Below are 14811 nucleotides of genomic sequence, written 5' to 3' on the forward strand. Positions count from 1 at the left end.
GAAGCTGGCTGGGTCTGGCAGGGTACCAAAAAACTGCAGGCAAAATGGTTCACAGCACAAGTATGTCCTGGTAAACATTGACTAGTATTAATTTAATGAATTGAGAACTTAACTGGAATGAGTATTCTCTCTCTGCAGCACATATTAGGAAGTGCGTTGCAGGGGTGCAGCCGTGTAATGTACAGAAGAGCTGAGCTTATTAGGGACAAAAATGAAGCTCCTTTGCTGCAACTTTCAAATAGCTGAAGTTCAAGCACGTGTTTTGGATCTCTACTGAGTGTGGCCACAATGGAACAGGGTATTTCTAGGCCTGCCAGCACGCCACAATAATTTGAATTTCAAAACCGAAACTTCAGAACCAAAGGTCTTAAGAGGATAACTGATTCATAACAAGCAGGATATACAATAAAACAATTACTGGAGCTTGCTATAAGATCATATTTCCATCATGACAGGAATGTGACAATGCCCCTTAGATGGCTGATGACAGGAGAATAAACAAGGCTTCAACTTGAACAAAAATAACTCTAATGTAACTGTAAGATATACTTGTGTGTGCATATAAACAGCAGAATAAGAGCCATACCAGTTACATAACTATTCAGAATGGGCAAAACAGGAAAAAAAAACCCAACCTTCTTTCCTCACACAGTGAGCAGATTAGTAATAGGAAAAGAACGCAGGTTTCCAAAAACCTACATCAGCCCTTTATTTAGAGTGCTCTCCCGGGGGTGCTGCCACGATCATCTGAGGCACACTGGGGCAGGAAGGCTGCACTGCCTTCCCCACCCACACGCCCGCACAGGGCTGCTCTCACACGTGGCACGTACAGCAGCCATAGGTGGCCAGTGGTACAGGAGCCATCGGTGGCCAGTGGTACAGCAGCCATAGGTGGCCAGTGGTACAGCAGCCATCAGTGGCCAGTGGTACAGCAGCCATTGGTGCCCCGTGGTAGAGCAGCCATAGGTGGCCAGTGGTACAGGAGCCATCGGTGGCCAGTGGTACAGCAGCCATAGGTGGCCAGTGGTACAGCAGCCATCGGTGGCCAGTGGTACAGCAGCTGTAGGTGGCCAGTGGTACAGCAGCCATAGGTGGCCAGTGGTACAGCAGCCATCAGTGGCCAGTGGTACAGCAGCCATAGGTGGCCAGTGGTACGCTCCCTCACCAGGCAAGTAAGGCAGCACACCCCTCCGTATGCTCCCCACTCCGCGACAGTCTGGTGGGTCTGGAGATGTGCCTCTACTGCAGCCAGTCTCACATGGTCTCTGAATGCCGAGCAGATGGGTTAAACAAAAAGGCCTTCCTGATACAAAACAACGGGGGCTCTTAATTAAAACCCATATTTTATTGTAGTTCTATCCTATTATGGTGTAAAAATATGGGGGATTCTTCATTCTGAAATGCTTACAAAAACCACCGGTTAAAAGAAGGTTGCAATCTTACGAATGTGTAATTATCAACAGTGACTTTGTATGAGGCAAATATACAAACAGGCTACCGTTTCTCTCTAGATGTACAGGAGAGTGATATTATGCTTTTGCCACGGTCACAATACATAGCACACCACAGAGAATGGCTACAGACTGCCGGCCTCACCATTCATGTTTTTATTTGTATCAGACCTTGAAGCATTTCTGTTAAATAACCATCTTGGAACATAGAAAACTTCCGAACTCATATGAATAATTAACTTTCTACGTTGTCTTTAAGGCACATATTTCTATCCAAATTTCATTTTGGTCCAGAAGGGCAATTGTATTTCAGACACCAGCTATCCAGGTAGCTGACAGCTGGGTTTGTTGTAACTATCCTTATGTCCATAGACTTCAACGACATGTATCGAATTCACTGTCTGTACCGCAGCGTTGTGCCCTGGCACAGCTTGTTTCACGGCTGCACTACTGCTCTTGCTTAGCTTAGGCAAATGATCGTTGTCTTTGCAACACCCAGGAGCTATGATGTCCCGCGTCCACTCCTCCTGGAACCTGTAAGCATGAAGGAAAAAGTTATTTCTGCCCGTTTGCTCTGGTGAGGATACAGAACTTTGTGATTCATTTTATTTGCACATCAAGGCATTTTGCAAACAGCTTGTGCTGTAACATATGCACTCACTTCTCCTTGCATTAAAACCAGTTGGCAGCAGTGGGGCAAATAATTGTGTCTCCATACAAGCTGATGCAGACCTTGAAAAGACTTGTGAGGTTGGTTTTATTCGGGGTTGGGGCAGATGTTATTTGTTTGCTTTCCATCAAATGAGTCCCCAGCTTCAATTTAATGCTTTGCTATCTGGAGAACATTACTAAGAACACTTGAATGCCGAGACTGGTGCAGAAGGAAAGTCCTTGCTTGGTTAGCGGAGCCCTGTTGGGAGCACGAGAGCCAGCTGTGCCCAGGGGCGTTGGAGGGGTTATTTGTGGAGCTGCCAGTGATGCCAATGCAATGCAGTTGCACAGTGGCTTGTGCTCAGCCCTTGACTGCCTGAGCTGGCTACCGGCTGGCCCTCCCAGAAGGGACTGCAGGCGGGGACTCTGGATTTGCCAGCCACGTGTGTATGCAGCACTGGTGGTCACCGATCCATCCTGCACCCCACCTTTCCACACCAGGAAAGGAAGGTTTGCCCAGCTATGGGGTAAGCCAGCAGAGGCTACTGACCCAGGTGGCAAATAACCCAGCCGTGGATGGTATCAGCAGAGCAGCAGCGGCAGCAGACAGAGATGGCAGAGCTGCTGAAAAGATGCTCAGTAAACGACACACAACTTGTTCAGGAAAACAGGGGGGACGGGGTCAGATTGTTCTTGAACTCTGCTGCAAGAGGCATGATGGATGCAGCAGGCTTTAAGCACACGGCTCTGTGAACCAGAGCAGGTAAGACACAGCCCTTTTGGGTCTGTGTGAAATTACTCTAGTCTGAGTGTGTGGGCTTTTGTAAACCATCAGTTATCCCACGGCAGCTGCTTGCACACGGGGCAGATGCTGAGGTTGCTTGCCCCACATTCACTGCAGGTGAGCTGGCTCACGTGGCTCCTCCAGCTTCCTCTGAAGTTGTCGGTGCTGGCCACTGAGCGCAGCAGCCTGCACACCCACATCCAGGACAACACGGTCTCACCCTTTTGTACATGAAAAGCAGCTCAGGAAACAGAAGCTGCATTCTGCAATTATTAGTTGCAGAAAGCCAGCAGAAATGCTCATACACAAAACATGCATACGTATAGGAACCACAGGAGAATAACAGAAAATAAAACCAGACAACCGAGTTCTTGCTGTTCTGCTACAGATCGGGTATACAGCTGGTAGATACATCTTTCCTGTAAAGGAGAATAACTCTTGCTCTTCACTGGAAAACTGCATTACAAAACTAATTGGGTCATGAGTTACAGTCAGGTAGTGCAAAGGCATCTTCAAACACCTCTGCCTTTGATGCGAGAAGCACTGTATCACCGAAGTGAGAATGCACTCATCAAGGAGGTGCTCAGATGAGCAGGATTTACCCGCCTGTAATTTGGACAACGACAAACTCATCTACTTCTCAAAAAAACGCTGTGGTAACTTTACGCACTTTGTATTCAATGGTTGGACTAGATGATCTTCGAGGTCCTTTCCAACCTAGATGATTCTGTGATTCTCTATTGACCTGCACTGTTTTAACTGTGCCTTTTAATCTTGGTGCATCAGCAAGTCCTCAAGTATCTTTGTGCTGGACACCAGAACACCTACCTGAGCACCCTGTGGCTTGCCATCAGGGAACAGAGGCTACATGGAGTAATGCTGCAGATGTCACTGCTGAAAGAAAATCTTCCGAGATACTTGCTACTGGGCTCTTTTTTTTTTCTTTTTAATAGTATGAGGAACTCGGTTCCATCTTCTTGATGTGGTAGTCAGTAGTTACAAAATAAATCAAAAGGGCATGTACAGGAAGAAGAACTGGGATAAAGTTTTGCATGGGGTAGCCACAGCCTTTGCAAATAGCCCTGCCAGGATTATAGTTCAAATCTAGGTATTCTGGTTTTGTGCACTAAATATAGTTGACCTGGGCAGAATCCATTCCATTCTGACATTTTCTCCTATAAAGCTCTGCATTGTGAAACTCTGCTATTACCCACAGCCCACCGCCACCTCAGAAAGCCAAACTGGCTCAAACTGTACTTGGAGGACAACTATACTCTTCCGATTTCAGGAACTATTAAGCTTCCATTGACTGAAATAAGTCTAGGATGAGGTGACAGTAGGCACCCTCCATTCATTGCAGTACATCAAACCCTGTGGACATCAGGGGGACAGTGAAGTCAGTGGAGTTCTACCTAAGCAGAGGCTGAGAAGAGCTATTAAGAGGGCTGCAGTGTCGACAAGGGACAGATAAACGTGCATGCAGTGGGCTCTCCTCTGCATGCTTGGCTATCAGACGAGGCCTTTGGTTTGCATTCTCATCCTGGGAGCTCTGTACTTCTGAGTTTTTTTCAAGTGCTTCAACTTACCTTAAATCCAGTTTCCAGCTGGGCTACTTCAGAACATCACGGTAAGAGGATTAGAAGACCGCCCTGTACTCTTATCTGGAAATGCAAATCCACCCAAGGATGCAAGGTGCTGAACAGCCTAGCTAGATGCAGAATATATTTGACAAGGACAGACTTTATTTGACAGATAAAGTCAGAGCTCCCTTGTGGGGAGAAGAACAGCCACCATAGCATTTGTCAGTGGGTTTTAGAGGATTCAGAAGAATTTTGCTTTGTGTGACTTGAGAGCTGTTCCTGGCTAGAGGGGAAACCGCTGTTAACAGGACTGTTAAGAAGCGTGAGAACTCAGAGCAGTGGGGCTGCCACAATGCTGCCCGGCGCTGGCACTGGCTCTGAAAAGAGATTTTTATACTGGAGGGGATTTTTTTGTTGCTGTATGTCTGGTGACTTTGTACAAGACCCTGGGGTAATCATGGAAACATTATGAAAACAATAATAGCAGCTTTACTGAAAGCACATGTTGCTGTGCACACACCCTCCATACTCGTTGTGATGATAATTAAGATTGAAATTCAGAAATCGGTATAATTTAGCAGCCAGCTATCCTACCCTTTGTGACAGGGCCCCCAGATGAAACCACAGCTCACTTCCCCTGCCTGATCTTTCTTTGAAACATGCGTGTCAAAAGGTACTGGAAGATTTTAGTCTCTGAATGTTGGCGATGGGGAATGCAGAGAGCAGTAATAACAAACTAGAGGGGAAAAACCCTCCATGAATAGAGAAGCCCAAGGTGGCACAACTTGCAGTGTGGGGCAATCTATGTAAAAGCTTGAAAAGGAAATCTGCCCCTCTCCTGTGCTGCATCTCCTCCCCTCTGGTCCTAAGTGCCACACAATCAAACACTGCATGTGTAGGGAACTGTATTAATTACGTACAACTGAGTCAAACCGGTCATTTGCTCTTTGCAGCCATTTCACTGGATTCTTTATGTAGCAAAGCATTAAACACCACAGTGATGATCAGTCCTACACCTCTTCCTGCAGCCCTGGGAACAGCCCTCTGGTGACTCTCTGCAATTTAAACCTTGCAGCTGAGCCAGGGCGGGGGGGCACATTCACACCTGCACAGACATTCAAGTACCTGCGCAACCGACCCCGCACGTGTACCACAGCCTTGGGTGTGTGTACCACAGCCTTGGGTGTACCACAGCCTTGGGCGTACCACAGCCTTGGGCGTGTGTACCACAGCCTGGGGTGTACCACAGCCTTGGGTGGCAGGAGCCAGCAGGGCTGAGCTCCACATGCCCCAGCTCCACATGCCCGAGCTTTCAGTCAAACAAGAGCAATTCCTGACAGCCAGGCCGATCATAAAAGAAAATGCATGGATCTTTGGGAGGGAGTGAAGGGTCCAGCTCTCTGGTGAGGCTGCTGACCTTTAAAAGCACCCAGGTTTCCCCAGGACCTCTAACAGTCTTCCACTAAGTCACTGCTGTAGAAGATGTTGTGCCCCCTTAATTCTCCCACTGATGCATCTTCTGGCAGTCATTCTAGGTGTCCTGGTGGGTTTTTCTTGTTCTACTTATGTTTTCCATCAAGCTTTGCAGCAGCCTGTCTCTACACATGGGTATTTCTTCAAGAGTTGTCCCCTTTCACTGTGGTAAATCTACACCACACTATCCCGCTTCCTTCAGTTCCTTCAGCTTTTTAATCTCTTCTGCTTAGGTGTTCAGAGGGGAAAAGCAGCTGGGAAAGTGCCCTCAAGGGGGCAGAGGGCAAGGTAGGAATGTGGCCAAGTGTCCCATCCCACCCTGCCCATAGTTCTAGGAGGTCTTTGGCTTACAGCCATGCTCCTCAGCAAGCCTGGGCAGACATGAACATTTTTTAGAGTGACATGAGTTTCTGGTTTGTACCTTCCTTGCAACCCCTTACACAAGGAAGGGGTAACTTCAACCATTAGAGCCACTAAATCAAAGAGAAAAAGAAATCACATTTCATTTTACCATGGAGGTCAAAGCTATGAGCTAATTTCACCAGCCTTGCATATCAGTTCTTGACTGACTGAAAACACCGAGTTGCCTTTCCTAAAAGCATGCTGGCTTTGGTTTTTTTTGCAAAACCTTTTCACTTGGACACCTTTGTTGTTGGATTGTCCTTACTTGCTTTTTGCCAGGTACACTGGTAATGCATCTTGTAGTCAGAAAAGGCTCCGGTACAAAAATTTCAGGTACTAAAAATATCTTCTGTGAGAGAATAGAATATACTAGCCTGTTTCTCTGCAGAAGAGATTTTTACTTCGTGATAATATGCTCCAGCTGTAGTGGATACCTGAAAGGAGGACTTTAAACCTACCGAGACACGGGCTTTTCCATTTAACTCACTCCTGCAGTCAGATCAGCTACTTCACAGAGAATGTTTCATAACTTGGCCTAGAGCTGTGTAAAATAATTCACCTCAAAACAGTCCAAATTTGGAACGCACAACTTCTTCCAAATGCTTCCACACCAGGGGAAAAAAATCACCAAATTTCTTTGCTGCTCTTTAGATGTATTTTTGACCTGGACTAGTTTCTTTCTGGTTGTTGTCTTAGCTGACGGAGGGTGAAGGGGAGTTAGTGTACAGCTAAATTCAGTTCTCCCTGAGTGTGGAAAACATTGGACCATCAATTCTCCCTTGCAAAATAACAGCACATCCCTGAGTCAAGGGAGCATCTATTCCAGGATAGGTTACAGGACTGTTGTGCTGAAAAAGCAAAGAAAATAGAGGCTTCCCTAGGTGGGGCTATTTCTTACCATAATTAGGAAGTTGATGTAAACTGAAAAGAGCTCTCTCAGCTCCTTCTTATTACTAGTTGTCTGTACTTCTCCTGGGACAGCTATCTTTCAGTGCATGCTGCTGTATAAATATGCTAGGGCTCAAACAGTGGAGTGCCCAGTTCTTTAATGTCTCTGCATGCCAAAAAGGGTTTGCTGTTTGCTCTCACAACGGTTACGCTAGATTGTGCATATTTTTATGATTTCTCCTAGAGGCATGGCTAGGACTGCTTAATGGAAAAGAGGAGGCTGCTATTCCAGTTTGGGAACCACAAGCAAGCCGCTGGAGTTTGTTCACCTTACTCCAGGCAGGGGATCCCATGGCCAAACTTGCCTCAACCCACCTGTACCAACCACTCCCCCAGGGAAGAGCTACAGCTGAGCCAGGGCAGCGGGTGAGCACACCCCCGTGCCCACCTGAGGGTGTGCCTGCTCTTCTCCATACCAGCTGCCTCCTATCATCTCTTACTGACATTCACCTCCATCTCTCAAACGTTACCAGTAGCTGGCACAGAGGAAGGACAGCTGGTCATTAAGCTTCTCTTTACTGATATTTTACCCTGTGCCTGCCACGGGGCAGAGGACAACCTGCCTGCTCAGGTAGCTGGCCAAGTCCAAGCTCTCCCCCATGGCTGTTTGCTGGGGATGGAAGAGGACGGCTCACCTCGGGTGGAGATTGCCAAAGCAAGTATTCCAGAGAAGGATCACTGCAGGGTCAGTCTTTGTCAGAAAATAACTGATGCAAAAATAACATACCCTGCTCAGGAACATACCCATTTCAGACATAGTGTTTCAAAAGCAAGTTCCTCCGGAATGCCAAATGCCCCCAGCGCTCAGGGCTCTCCCCAGCAGGACCCACAGTGCCTGTCTAAGCCCAAGCAGATGCGGTGCTCTCCGCTGCTTTTGGCAGCTCTCTCACTTTGGATGAACGATGCCAACAGTCCTGGTTTCATTCTCATGCAGAACTGGGAAGACTTTTAAATCTTCAAATGTTAAAGAGAGCAGAATATAATGTACTGATTTTAGGCTTTTCTCCTGATACATGCTGCAGTCAGGCTGTGAGAGCTATTCCCAATATATCCCCCTGTCGACACGCCCTGTCTCTGCCTAGCAGTCCTCCTGGGGAGCTGTTTTGGAGGTTCATGCACATTGTTCTCCTCTAACTACGTGGCCCAGAGCAGCAGCTAATCTCCCTCCCATAGATGGCAGACCCTTTTCTTCAGCTAATCTGTCTCAAACCTCTGCATCCCGCAGCAACCTGCTATCTCTGCTCTAAACTTCTGAGAAGCAACACTGGGGAAAACACGTCCCTCCCAGCGGCCCCATGACTTGTAACTTGTCTTTCCCTGCTCAACATTAGTTAGCTCTTCAAATATTATAAAAGAGCAAATGTGCTGTAAATGCTTGCAGCTCCTGCATATAAGACTTTCTGCTAAAAATTGGTATTTTTATTGTCATTGGGGTTCCTTACATCCAAATTGAAGAGGTGGCATCAACAGTAACTGCATTCTGTGGTTAATGATCCCAGGTATTTGTAGACACATTTCTCAGCATTTTAAAGCAATTTGTTCAAGCAGCCAAGAAGCCAGAATGGGGCTCACTATAATTAGAGTAGTTGCCACTAAAATTCAACATTTCCCTGCAGAACTATATACTCCTCACCTTTGTTCCATGCTTCAAACACAAGGGGAAAAAGATCTTATTTCATGGCAGACAGGTCCAGAACAGCACACTGGAGTCTCTACCGTCCAACAGCTGGGCTTCTACATTATTTATAACTTCTGTCCATCAGCATTCTGCATCCACATTATGTCACCTCGTTACAGCCAAAATTATCTCAGCAGCATACGAAGGCACTGCTTTAACAGGTGATAGTTTTTTAATCCTAAATTACTCTGTAAACCATAACAAATATCTTACCTGTCTGAAAGAATTGCTGTTTTATTTTATATTATATTGGCTTACCTGAAAAAAGTTGGCTTTTTATTTTATTTGTTCTTACAGTATTTTTGATCCCTAAAGTGGTGAATCAAAACGTTAATCTCTAAATCTATTTCAATTAAGTCTGAAAAGCAGCATGACCTACATCCTTTTCTAGGCAAAAATAGGCTAAGATATACTCAAGAGGGTCTTCTTCAAGGGTGGAGGAGTTATCACTCTTCCAGATACTTCATATGTTACATGAAGAAGCAGCAGAACAGTTTTCTTTAAGAAAAGGAAATGCTATCGTAAAAACAACTTAAATTGCCAAGCCTCCGCCCACTCCTTTCTCAGACAGGCACCACTCATGTCTCAGCCTTCCCCTTCTAAGTGGGTTGCAGAGCCACTTCCCGTGGCTGTATCACAGAGGACAATGTGTACCACAGCCCTGAAAAGGGCAGGGAGAAAATGATCAGCCTCCCGTGCTTCGCAGGACAGTTCCTTATTAGAAAACCAAAGTAGGATTTCTGATTTGCTCAGAGGTCTAGTGATGCCTTGCATGAATTCCTCCAAATGTCTGAAACGTTAACACAGGAATAGAATAGAATAGAATAGAATAGAATAGAATAGAATAGAATAGAATAGAATAGAATAGAATAGAATAGAATAGAATAGAATAGAATAGTTCAGTTGGAAGGGACCTACAACCATCATCTAGTCCAACTGTCTGACCACTTCCGTGCTGACTAAAACTTAAAAGCAAATTAAGGGCATTGTCCAAATGCCTCCTAAACACTGACAGCCCTGGGGCATTGACCACCTCTCCAGGAAGCCCATTCCAGGGTTTGACCACCCTCTTGGTAAGGAAATGCTTCCTAACGTCAAGTCTGAACCTTCCTTGAGAAGCCTTGGTTAAGTTATCTTTTGGCTTGTTTGTGACCACGGACACACACTTAGGTTCACATGCACGCACCAATATACAGACTCTTTCCTTTGGGCTTGCTTGCCCTCAGTTTTGCTGCTTTTTTCCAACCACGCCACATGCCTTTATTTATTTCCTCAGACAATCAACGCTGTAACAGCCTCACCACTAGAGCAACACCAACACAGTTAGAGATTTCTTCCAAGCGTAGGCTGCCAACACATCCACTTCATGGTAAACAGAGACAGGTACCACAGACATCACCCAGGTAGTGAACATGTCCCTTCATGCTGGCCTTCCCAGCACAAGCCAGCTTCTTGTTTGCACCTCCCCGGGGATTTGCTGCACTGTCCTGCTGTTCCCAATAAGCTGGATGTGCACAGGATGATGAAACTTAGCCTGATTTTCTACACACAAAAAGTAAGTCTTGCAAATGAAACACAAAGCTGACGGATCATTTGTCGTCTTCAAGAATTGGCATGAAAGACGTTAGAATTCCCACACCGCATCCTGCACACAGATCCATTTAGCAGAATTAAACAGTAGAAATCAGCATCTTTTACTAACCTTGATCAAACAGATCTTATTTGAGTGAAGAAAGGGACAAGGTACAAATTGATGAAGGGTCACACCTGTTCCTAGAGCAATTCCAAGACAGATTTATTCAGAGTCTGTCAGCTTCAATACCATTTCCATCTCTGATTAGAAGCAGTGCCCGTTCTCCTTGTGTGAAGCGGCAGACTCTTGGCTCTGGGGTGCACAGACTAATACACCTGCTCTCCTAGCTGATTTTTGCTCTGGCTAGTGATTAGCCAGGATCATATCACCTCGCATGGTGGAAATACAGTACACCTTGATTAACAGTGGACCTCATGCATCAGGAGGTGGGTATGTGCACCAGTATTTAACACAGCACGGGTATTGTTCTACACAGCAAAAAAAGAGTTCAGAGGCTTTCCTCCTCCTGTCCTCTGCAATTCCCCACTGCAGTTTACACATTCTCCAGTTTTCTAATGAAATAATAAACTTGTTGATTTCTGGCCCCAGAGAAGCTGCTTATCTGGAGGAACTGTATATTCCCTGCTACTTTCAGTCAAGAAAAGGTGTAGAGAATTTGGTAAACATAATACAGCAGCTTCTGCTCTGTGGAGTGGTGCAGATAAGAACCCAGAAGGAGCGAGACTCCAGCAGAGCACTAACCTCTGTTTACAGCCCTTTATAAGTTTACCCATGTTATTTTAAAAGCAGATTACACTTATTCAAAACATTAACCAAAATTAAAAATTGCATCCCGAGTCTTCTAAAAACTGTTTAGGTTATAATCAGCATTTAATTAGGTTTATACATCTTTCTGAAATCACCCAAAGCTAGGAGTTGATTAAGCAGCCATCAGACTTTTGTGCAAGTGCTCTATTTGAATATGATTTCCAGCTGCACTGTGACATGGAAGTAGGTTTATAATCTGCATAAAATTGCTTTCTGCAGGTAACCACTACAAATCATAGATACTGCTGTACATAAAAGCTGTACAAGTGAGCACTGAATTCAAAGCAAACAAGGATTGTGCTATATATTATCGTACATGACAACGAAGCAGAACCCGGAGGATATAAAAGACACAGTGACGTGTGTTTATATGAATGGTAATAGCAAGCCAGCATTAGGATGTAACACACTCATTTTCTGGTTTTCTTTTGTTAGCAACAACACAGCCAGCCATAACACATCTGGACACTTCCAGAGATGATTTTGAACTGACACAAACAATACCTCTGCCCACCAGCCACCCATCCACGGCCTGTGATGCACTTTATTTCACTGTGGGCATTCACACTGCCTTGCGGGTGAGGATCCCATCGTGTTTGCCCTGCACACCCCGATAAAAAAATGATATTTCTCAAGAGAGCTTTTGCAGTCACCAAGGGCTAAATGATCGTACTCGACGCTCACCTTGAGCCATACCACAGCCCCAGTTGTCCCTGGCTGCCTCCTCTCCTAAGGCTCTTAGGCAAGCTGGCACCTTGATACCACTAACCAATACAGAGTAGTGACTTTCCTGCTGCCATTTAGCATCAATTTAACAAAGCCAATTAAAAACCTCTCTCCAGTTAATCTGGTGCAACCTTTCCTGCAGACAGGCTTAACCAGGCACTGCTGGGGATAGATGAAAGGAGCTGTAAGGAGGGAGGTCAGGCTCAGCTTCTCTGCTGTCTCACCTTCTGGCAACATTAATTCCCCACAAGACAGGTAAATTCAAGGACAAGCCCTGACTATCCTCTGGCATCACATCCTCTTCACGGGCATCCCTTTAAAATGCATTTTTGAGGAATCCTCTTTCTAAAATGTGTTCAACAAACTCATTGCAAGCCACTGTATTTTAATAGCCTTACCTGTAGAAGCCTTGGTTATCATATGCCATGTTAGTCACATCATCAAATACAGATTTATTCCTGAGTTTCTTATTGTTGTTGTTGTTGTTTCTTCCCTTAACACCAAAGTAAGCAGCTTGCATGTGCTCTAGTTCTTCCGTTCTGAGCTGGTACCACAGCTGCATATCTCTGTGAATAAAGCAAGGGGTAAAATACATTACTGTGATAAATAGCTTCATATCTGAGCTTTTATCTGACCACCTAAATCCAGGTTTACTGAAGACAGCACTTAAACACATGCTGAACTTCAAGTGTAAGCCAAATTTCCATATATATTATTCTGTAAATATATAGTATTCTGTAAATATATTATGTTGTAAACACAGCATAAATATTATTCTGTGAAATAGCGTTATTTTAAGTATTATCCAGCACTCCTTAAAAAGCAAGCAAAGAAACAAACAAAAAAGAGCCATTTTCTTATGAGCACCTGTGGATAGTTCAAAGAAACAACAACCCAGTAATTATGTCAATTTGATTGAGAGGATTCTGAGACTCCAGGTAATAGGGACAGTCATGTAAGGCATGATGTTGTGTCACTGTTCTCATGGACCTTCATCAGTGACACAGGTCAGGCCAGATCCTGTCGTATGTGAAAAGACTACAGACCATCCCCATTTTATGGAATAAATTATTTCAGAAAAAGAAGCATTTTCTGTGAATTTTTGCAGCACTGCCATTCCTAAGGGTTCAAAAATCACCAGGCAGGTTGAAAAGATAAATTGACTTAAAAATGGAGGAGACAGGTAATGTTGCCTTAATTAAGAGCAGAGCTTATTTGGTTGTCTTCAGGATTTCCTTTTGGAAACGCTCAAGGTGCTTTTCATGCTGCTTTCTACAACTCTGGGGCAAAAAAAAAATAATCACAATTTCTTTTCTTGTTTTTAAAGGAAGTCTACGATTCACATAATCACAGACATTCACACTAGCTGATGGGACAAGATTAAATTGTGAGGGCTGGCAATGCTGATTTTGGTGTCATTTCTGTCCTCTCAAGATGTAACCCTGCTCCTACCAAAGAAAATGGCAGCTGCACTCACGCAGCGGGACAAGGTCTGGGAGGAGGCGAAGTTATGTCAGGATTTTCAACAGCCTTTGTCCTTTTTCTCTCCAAATGCAAGGATAACACACAAGATGGTACTTCAAAGATCATCAAACAGACACCTTGCAAGACAGGTTTGTAGAGAGACGTGATTTCTTCTATTAGACCAATTAAGAGAGACCAAAGAAAGTAGACAGGCAGACTCAAAGCTAAAGGCAAGATGAGGACATCCTCCCTACTCCATGGTAAAGACTACCTTTTCTTTCAGGGATGGTCTAAGAGACACTTATTTAACTAATCCCCTACCAACTATCCTCATTTTGTATTAAGTTGTCAAGCCTGCAGCTTGTCTTCAAATGAATGCTTTTTGCATCCAAAAGTTGATCCACGTTTTCCAACTACATCGACAAAACAGAAGCTACACTGCATCTGGCAGCCTGTAGCACGGGCTGCGGGTTGAGGAAGTTTCCCACAGGGATGCATTACTCCTTCTCACGTGACGTGGACAGTTTCTACATCATCTCAGTGGCTTTCTGACAGTGGGGCCAAGCCACACAACGTCTATAGTGCCCCCAGGTTTCCCCCCCAGGTCCAGGGCTCAGCTGTGGCCAGGCTGGGCTGCAGCAGCTCCTTCAGGAGGCAGTGAAGGGAGGACAGAGGGCAGCATGGAACCAAGAAGCTCCCAGCAAAGTGGATCATTTTATGTCCTGATGACAGAACTAGGTCAAAATGTCCGGTGTGAAGGGCTTTTCTTTTGTAAGAGAAAAATATCAAGTCATCAAAGTCATGTGAACAGCTAATTTTGACAAAACTTCATTTAAAATAAATGAAAAACAAGGACTTTGATACAAATAGTCTTACCAAAAAGAAAAGCGGCAATTCCAAAAATGCCAATCAACCCTTTCATTTCAAAATTTATTTCATGCTATCTGTGAAAACCTAGTATTATGAATGACACCAAAGACTTTTTTTTTTTTTTTCCTCACAAAATCCTCTCAAGGGAAATAGAAAATCTGTATTTTGGGTACAATCAGATTTCAAAATTTCCCCCCTAAGCTGGTTCCCACGTAGATAAAACACAGCTCGGAGCAGAGAGACCTTCACTTGTGTCCTCTCCAGTCTCCCTTTACTCCGCCGCTGCTCTGCCTCACTCCAAACACTTATTTGAAGCAAGAAGAGGCTTAAAATAAACCTGAAGTGCAGCTTACTGCCTGCACAGCAGGCATCAGCGGGACGGG

The 14811-nt window shown here is 44.9% G+C and overlaps 1 protein-coding gene across 3 annotated transcripts in view; it reads right to left on the minus strand.

The window, feature by feature from the left end:
- Positions 1-1592: 1592 nt before the first annotated feature.
- SUSD3 (sushi domain containing 3) overlaps positions 1593-14811 on the minus strand; it is a 35701-nt gene continuing 22482 nt past the window's right edge. For all 3 annotated transcript variants that reach the window (XM_074836758.1, XM_074836759.1, XM_074836760.1), the window contains exons 4-5: positions 12493-12660; positions 1593-1985 (exon numbers count right to left, since the gene is read on the minus strand). In XM_074836758.1, coding sequence (XP_074692859.1) covers positions 1772-1985; positions 12493-12660 — 382 coding nt within the window. In that variant the 3' untranslated portion in view covers positions 1593-1771. The remainder of the gene's footprint in view (positions 1986-12492; positions 12661-14811) is intronic.

This window comes from Strix aluco, chromosome 11, assembly GCF_031877795.1.
Source record: "Strix aluco isolate bStrAlu1 chromosome 11, bStrAlu1.hap1, whole genome shotgun sequence".
NCBI lineage: Eukaryota > Metazoa > Chordata > Aves > Strigiformes > Strigidae > Strix > Strix aluco.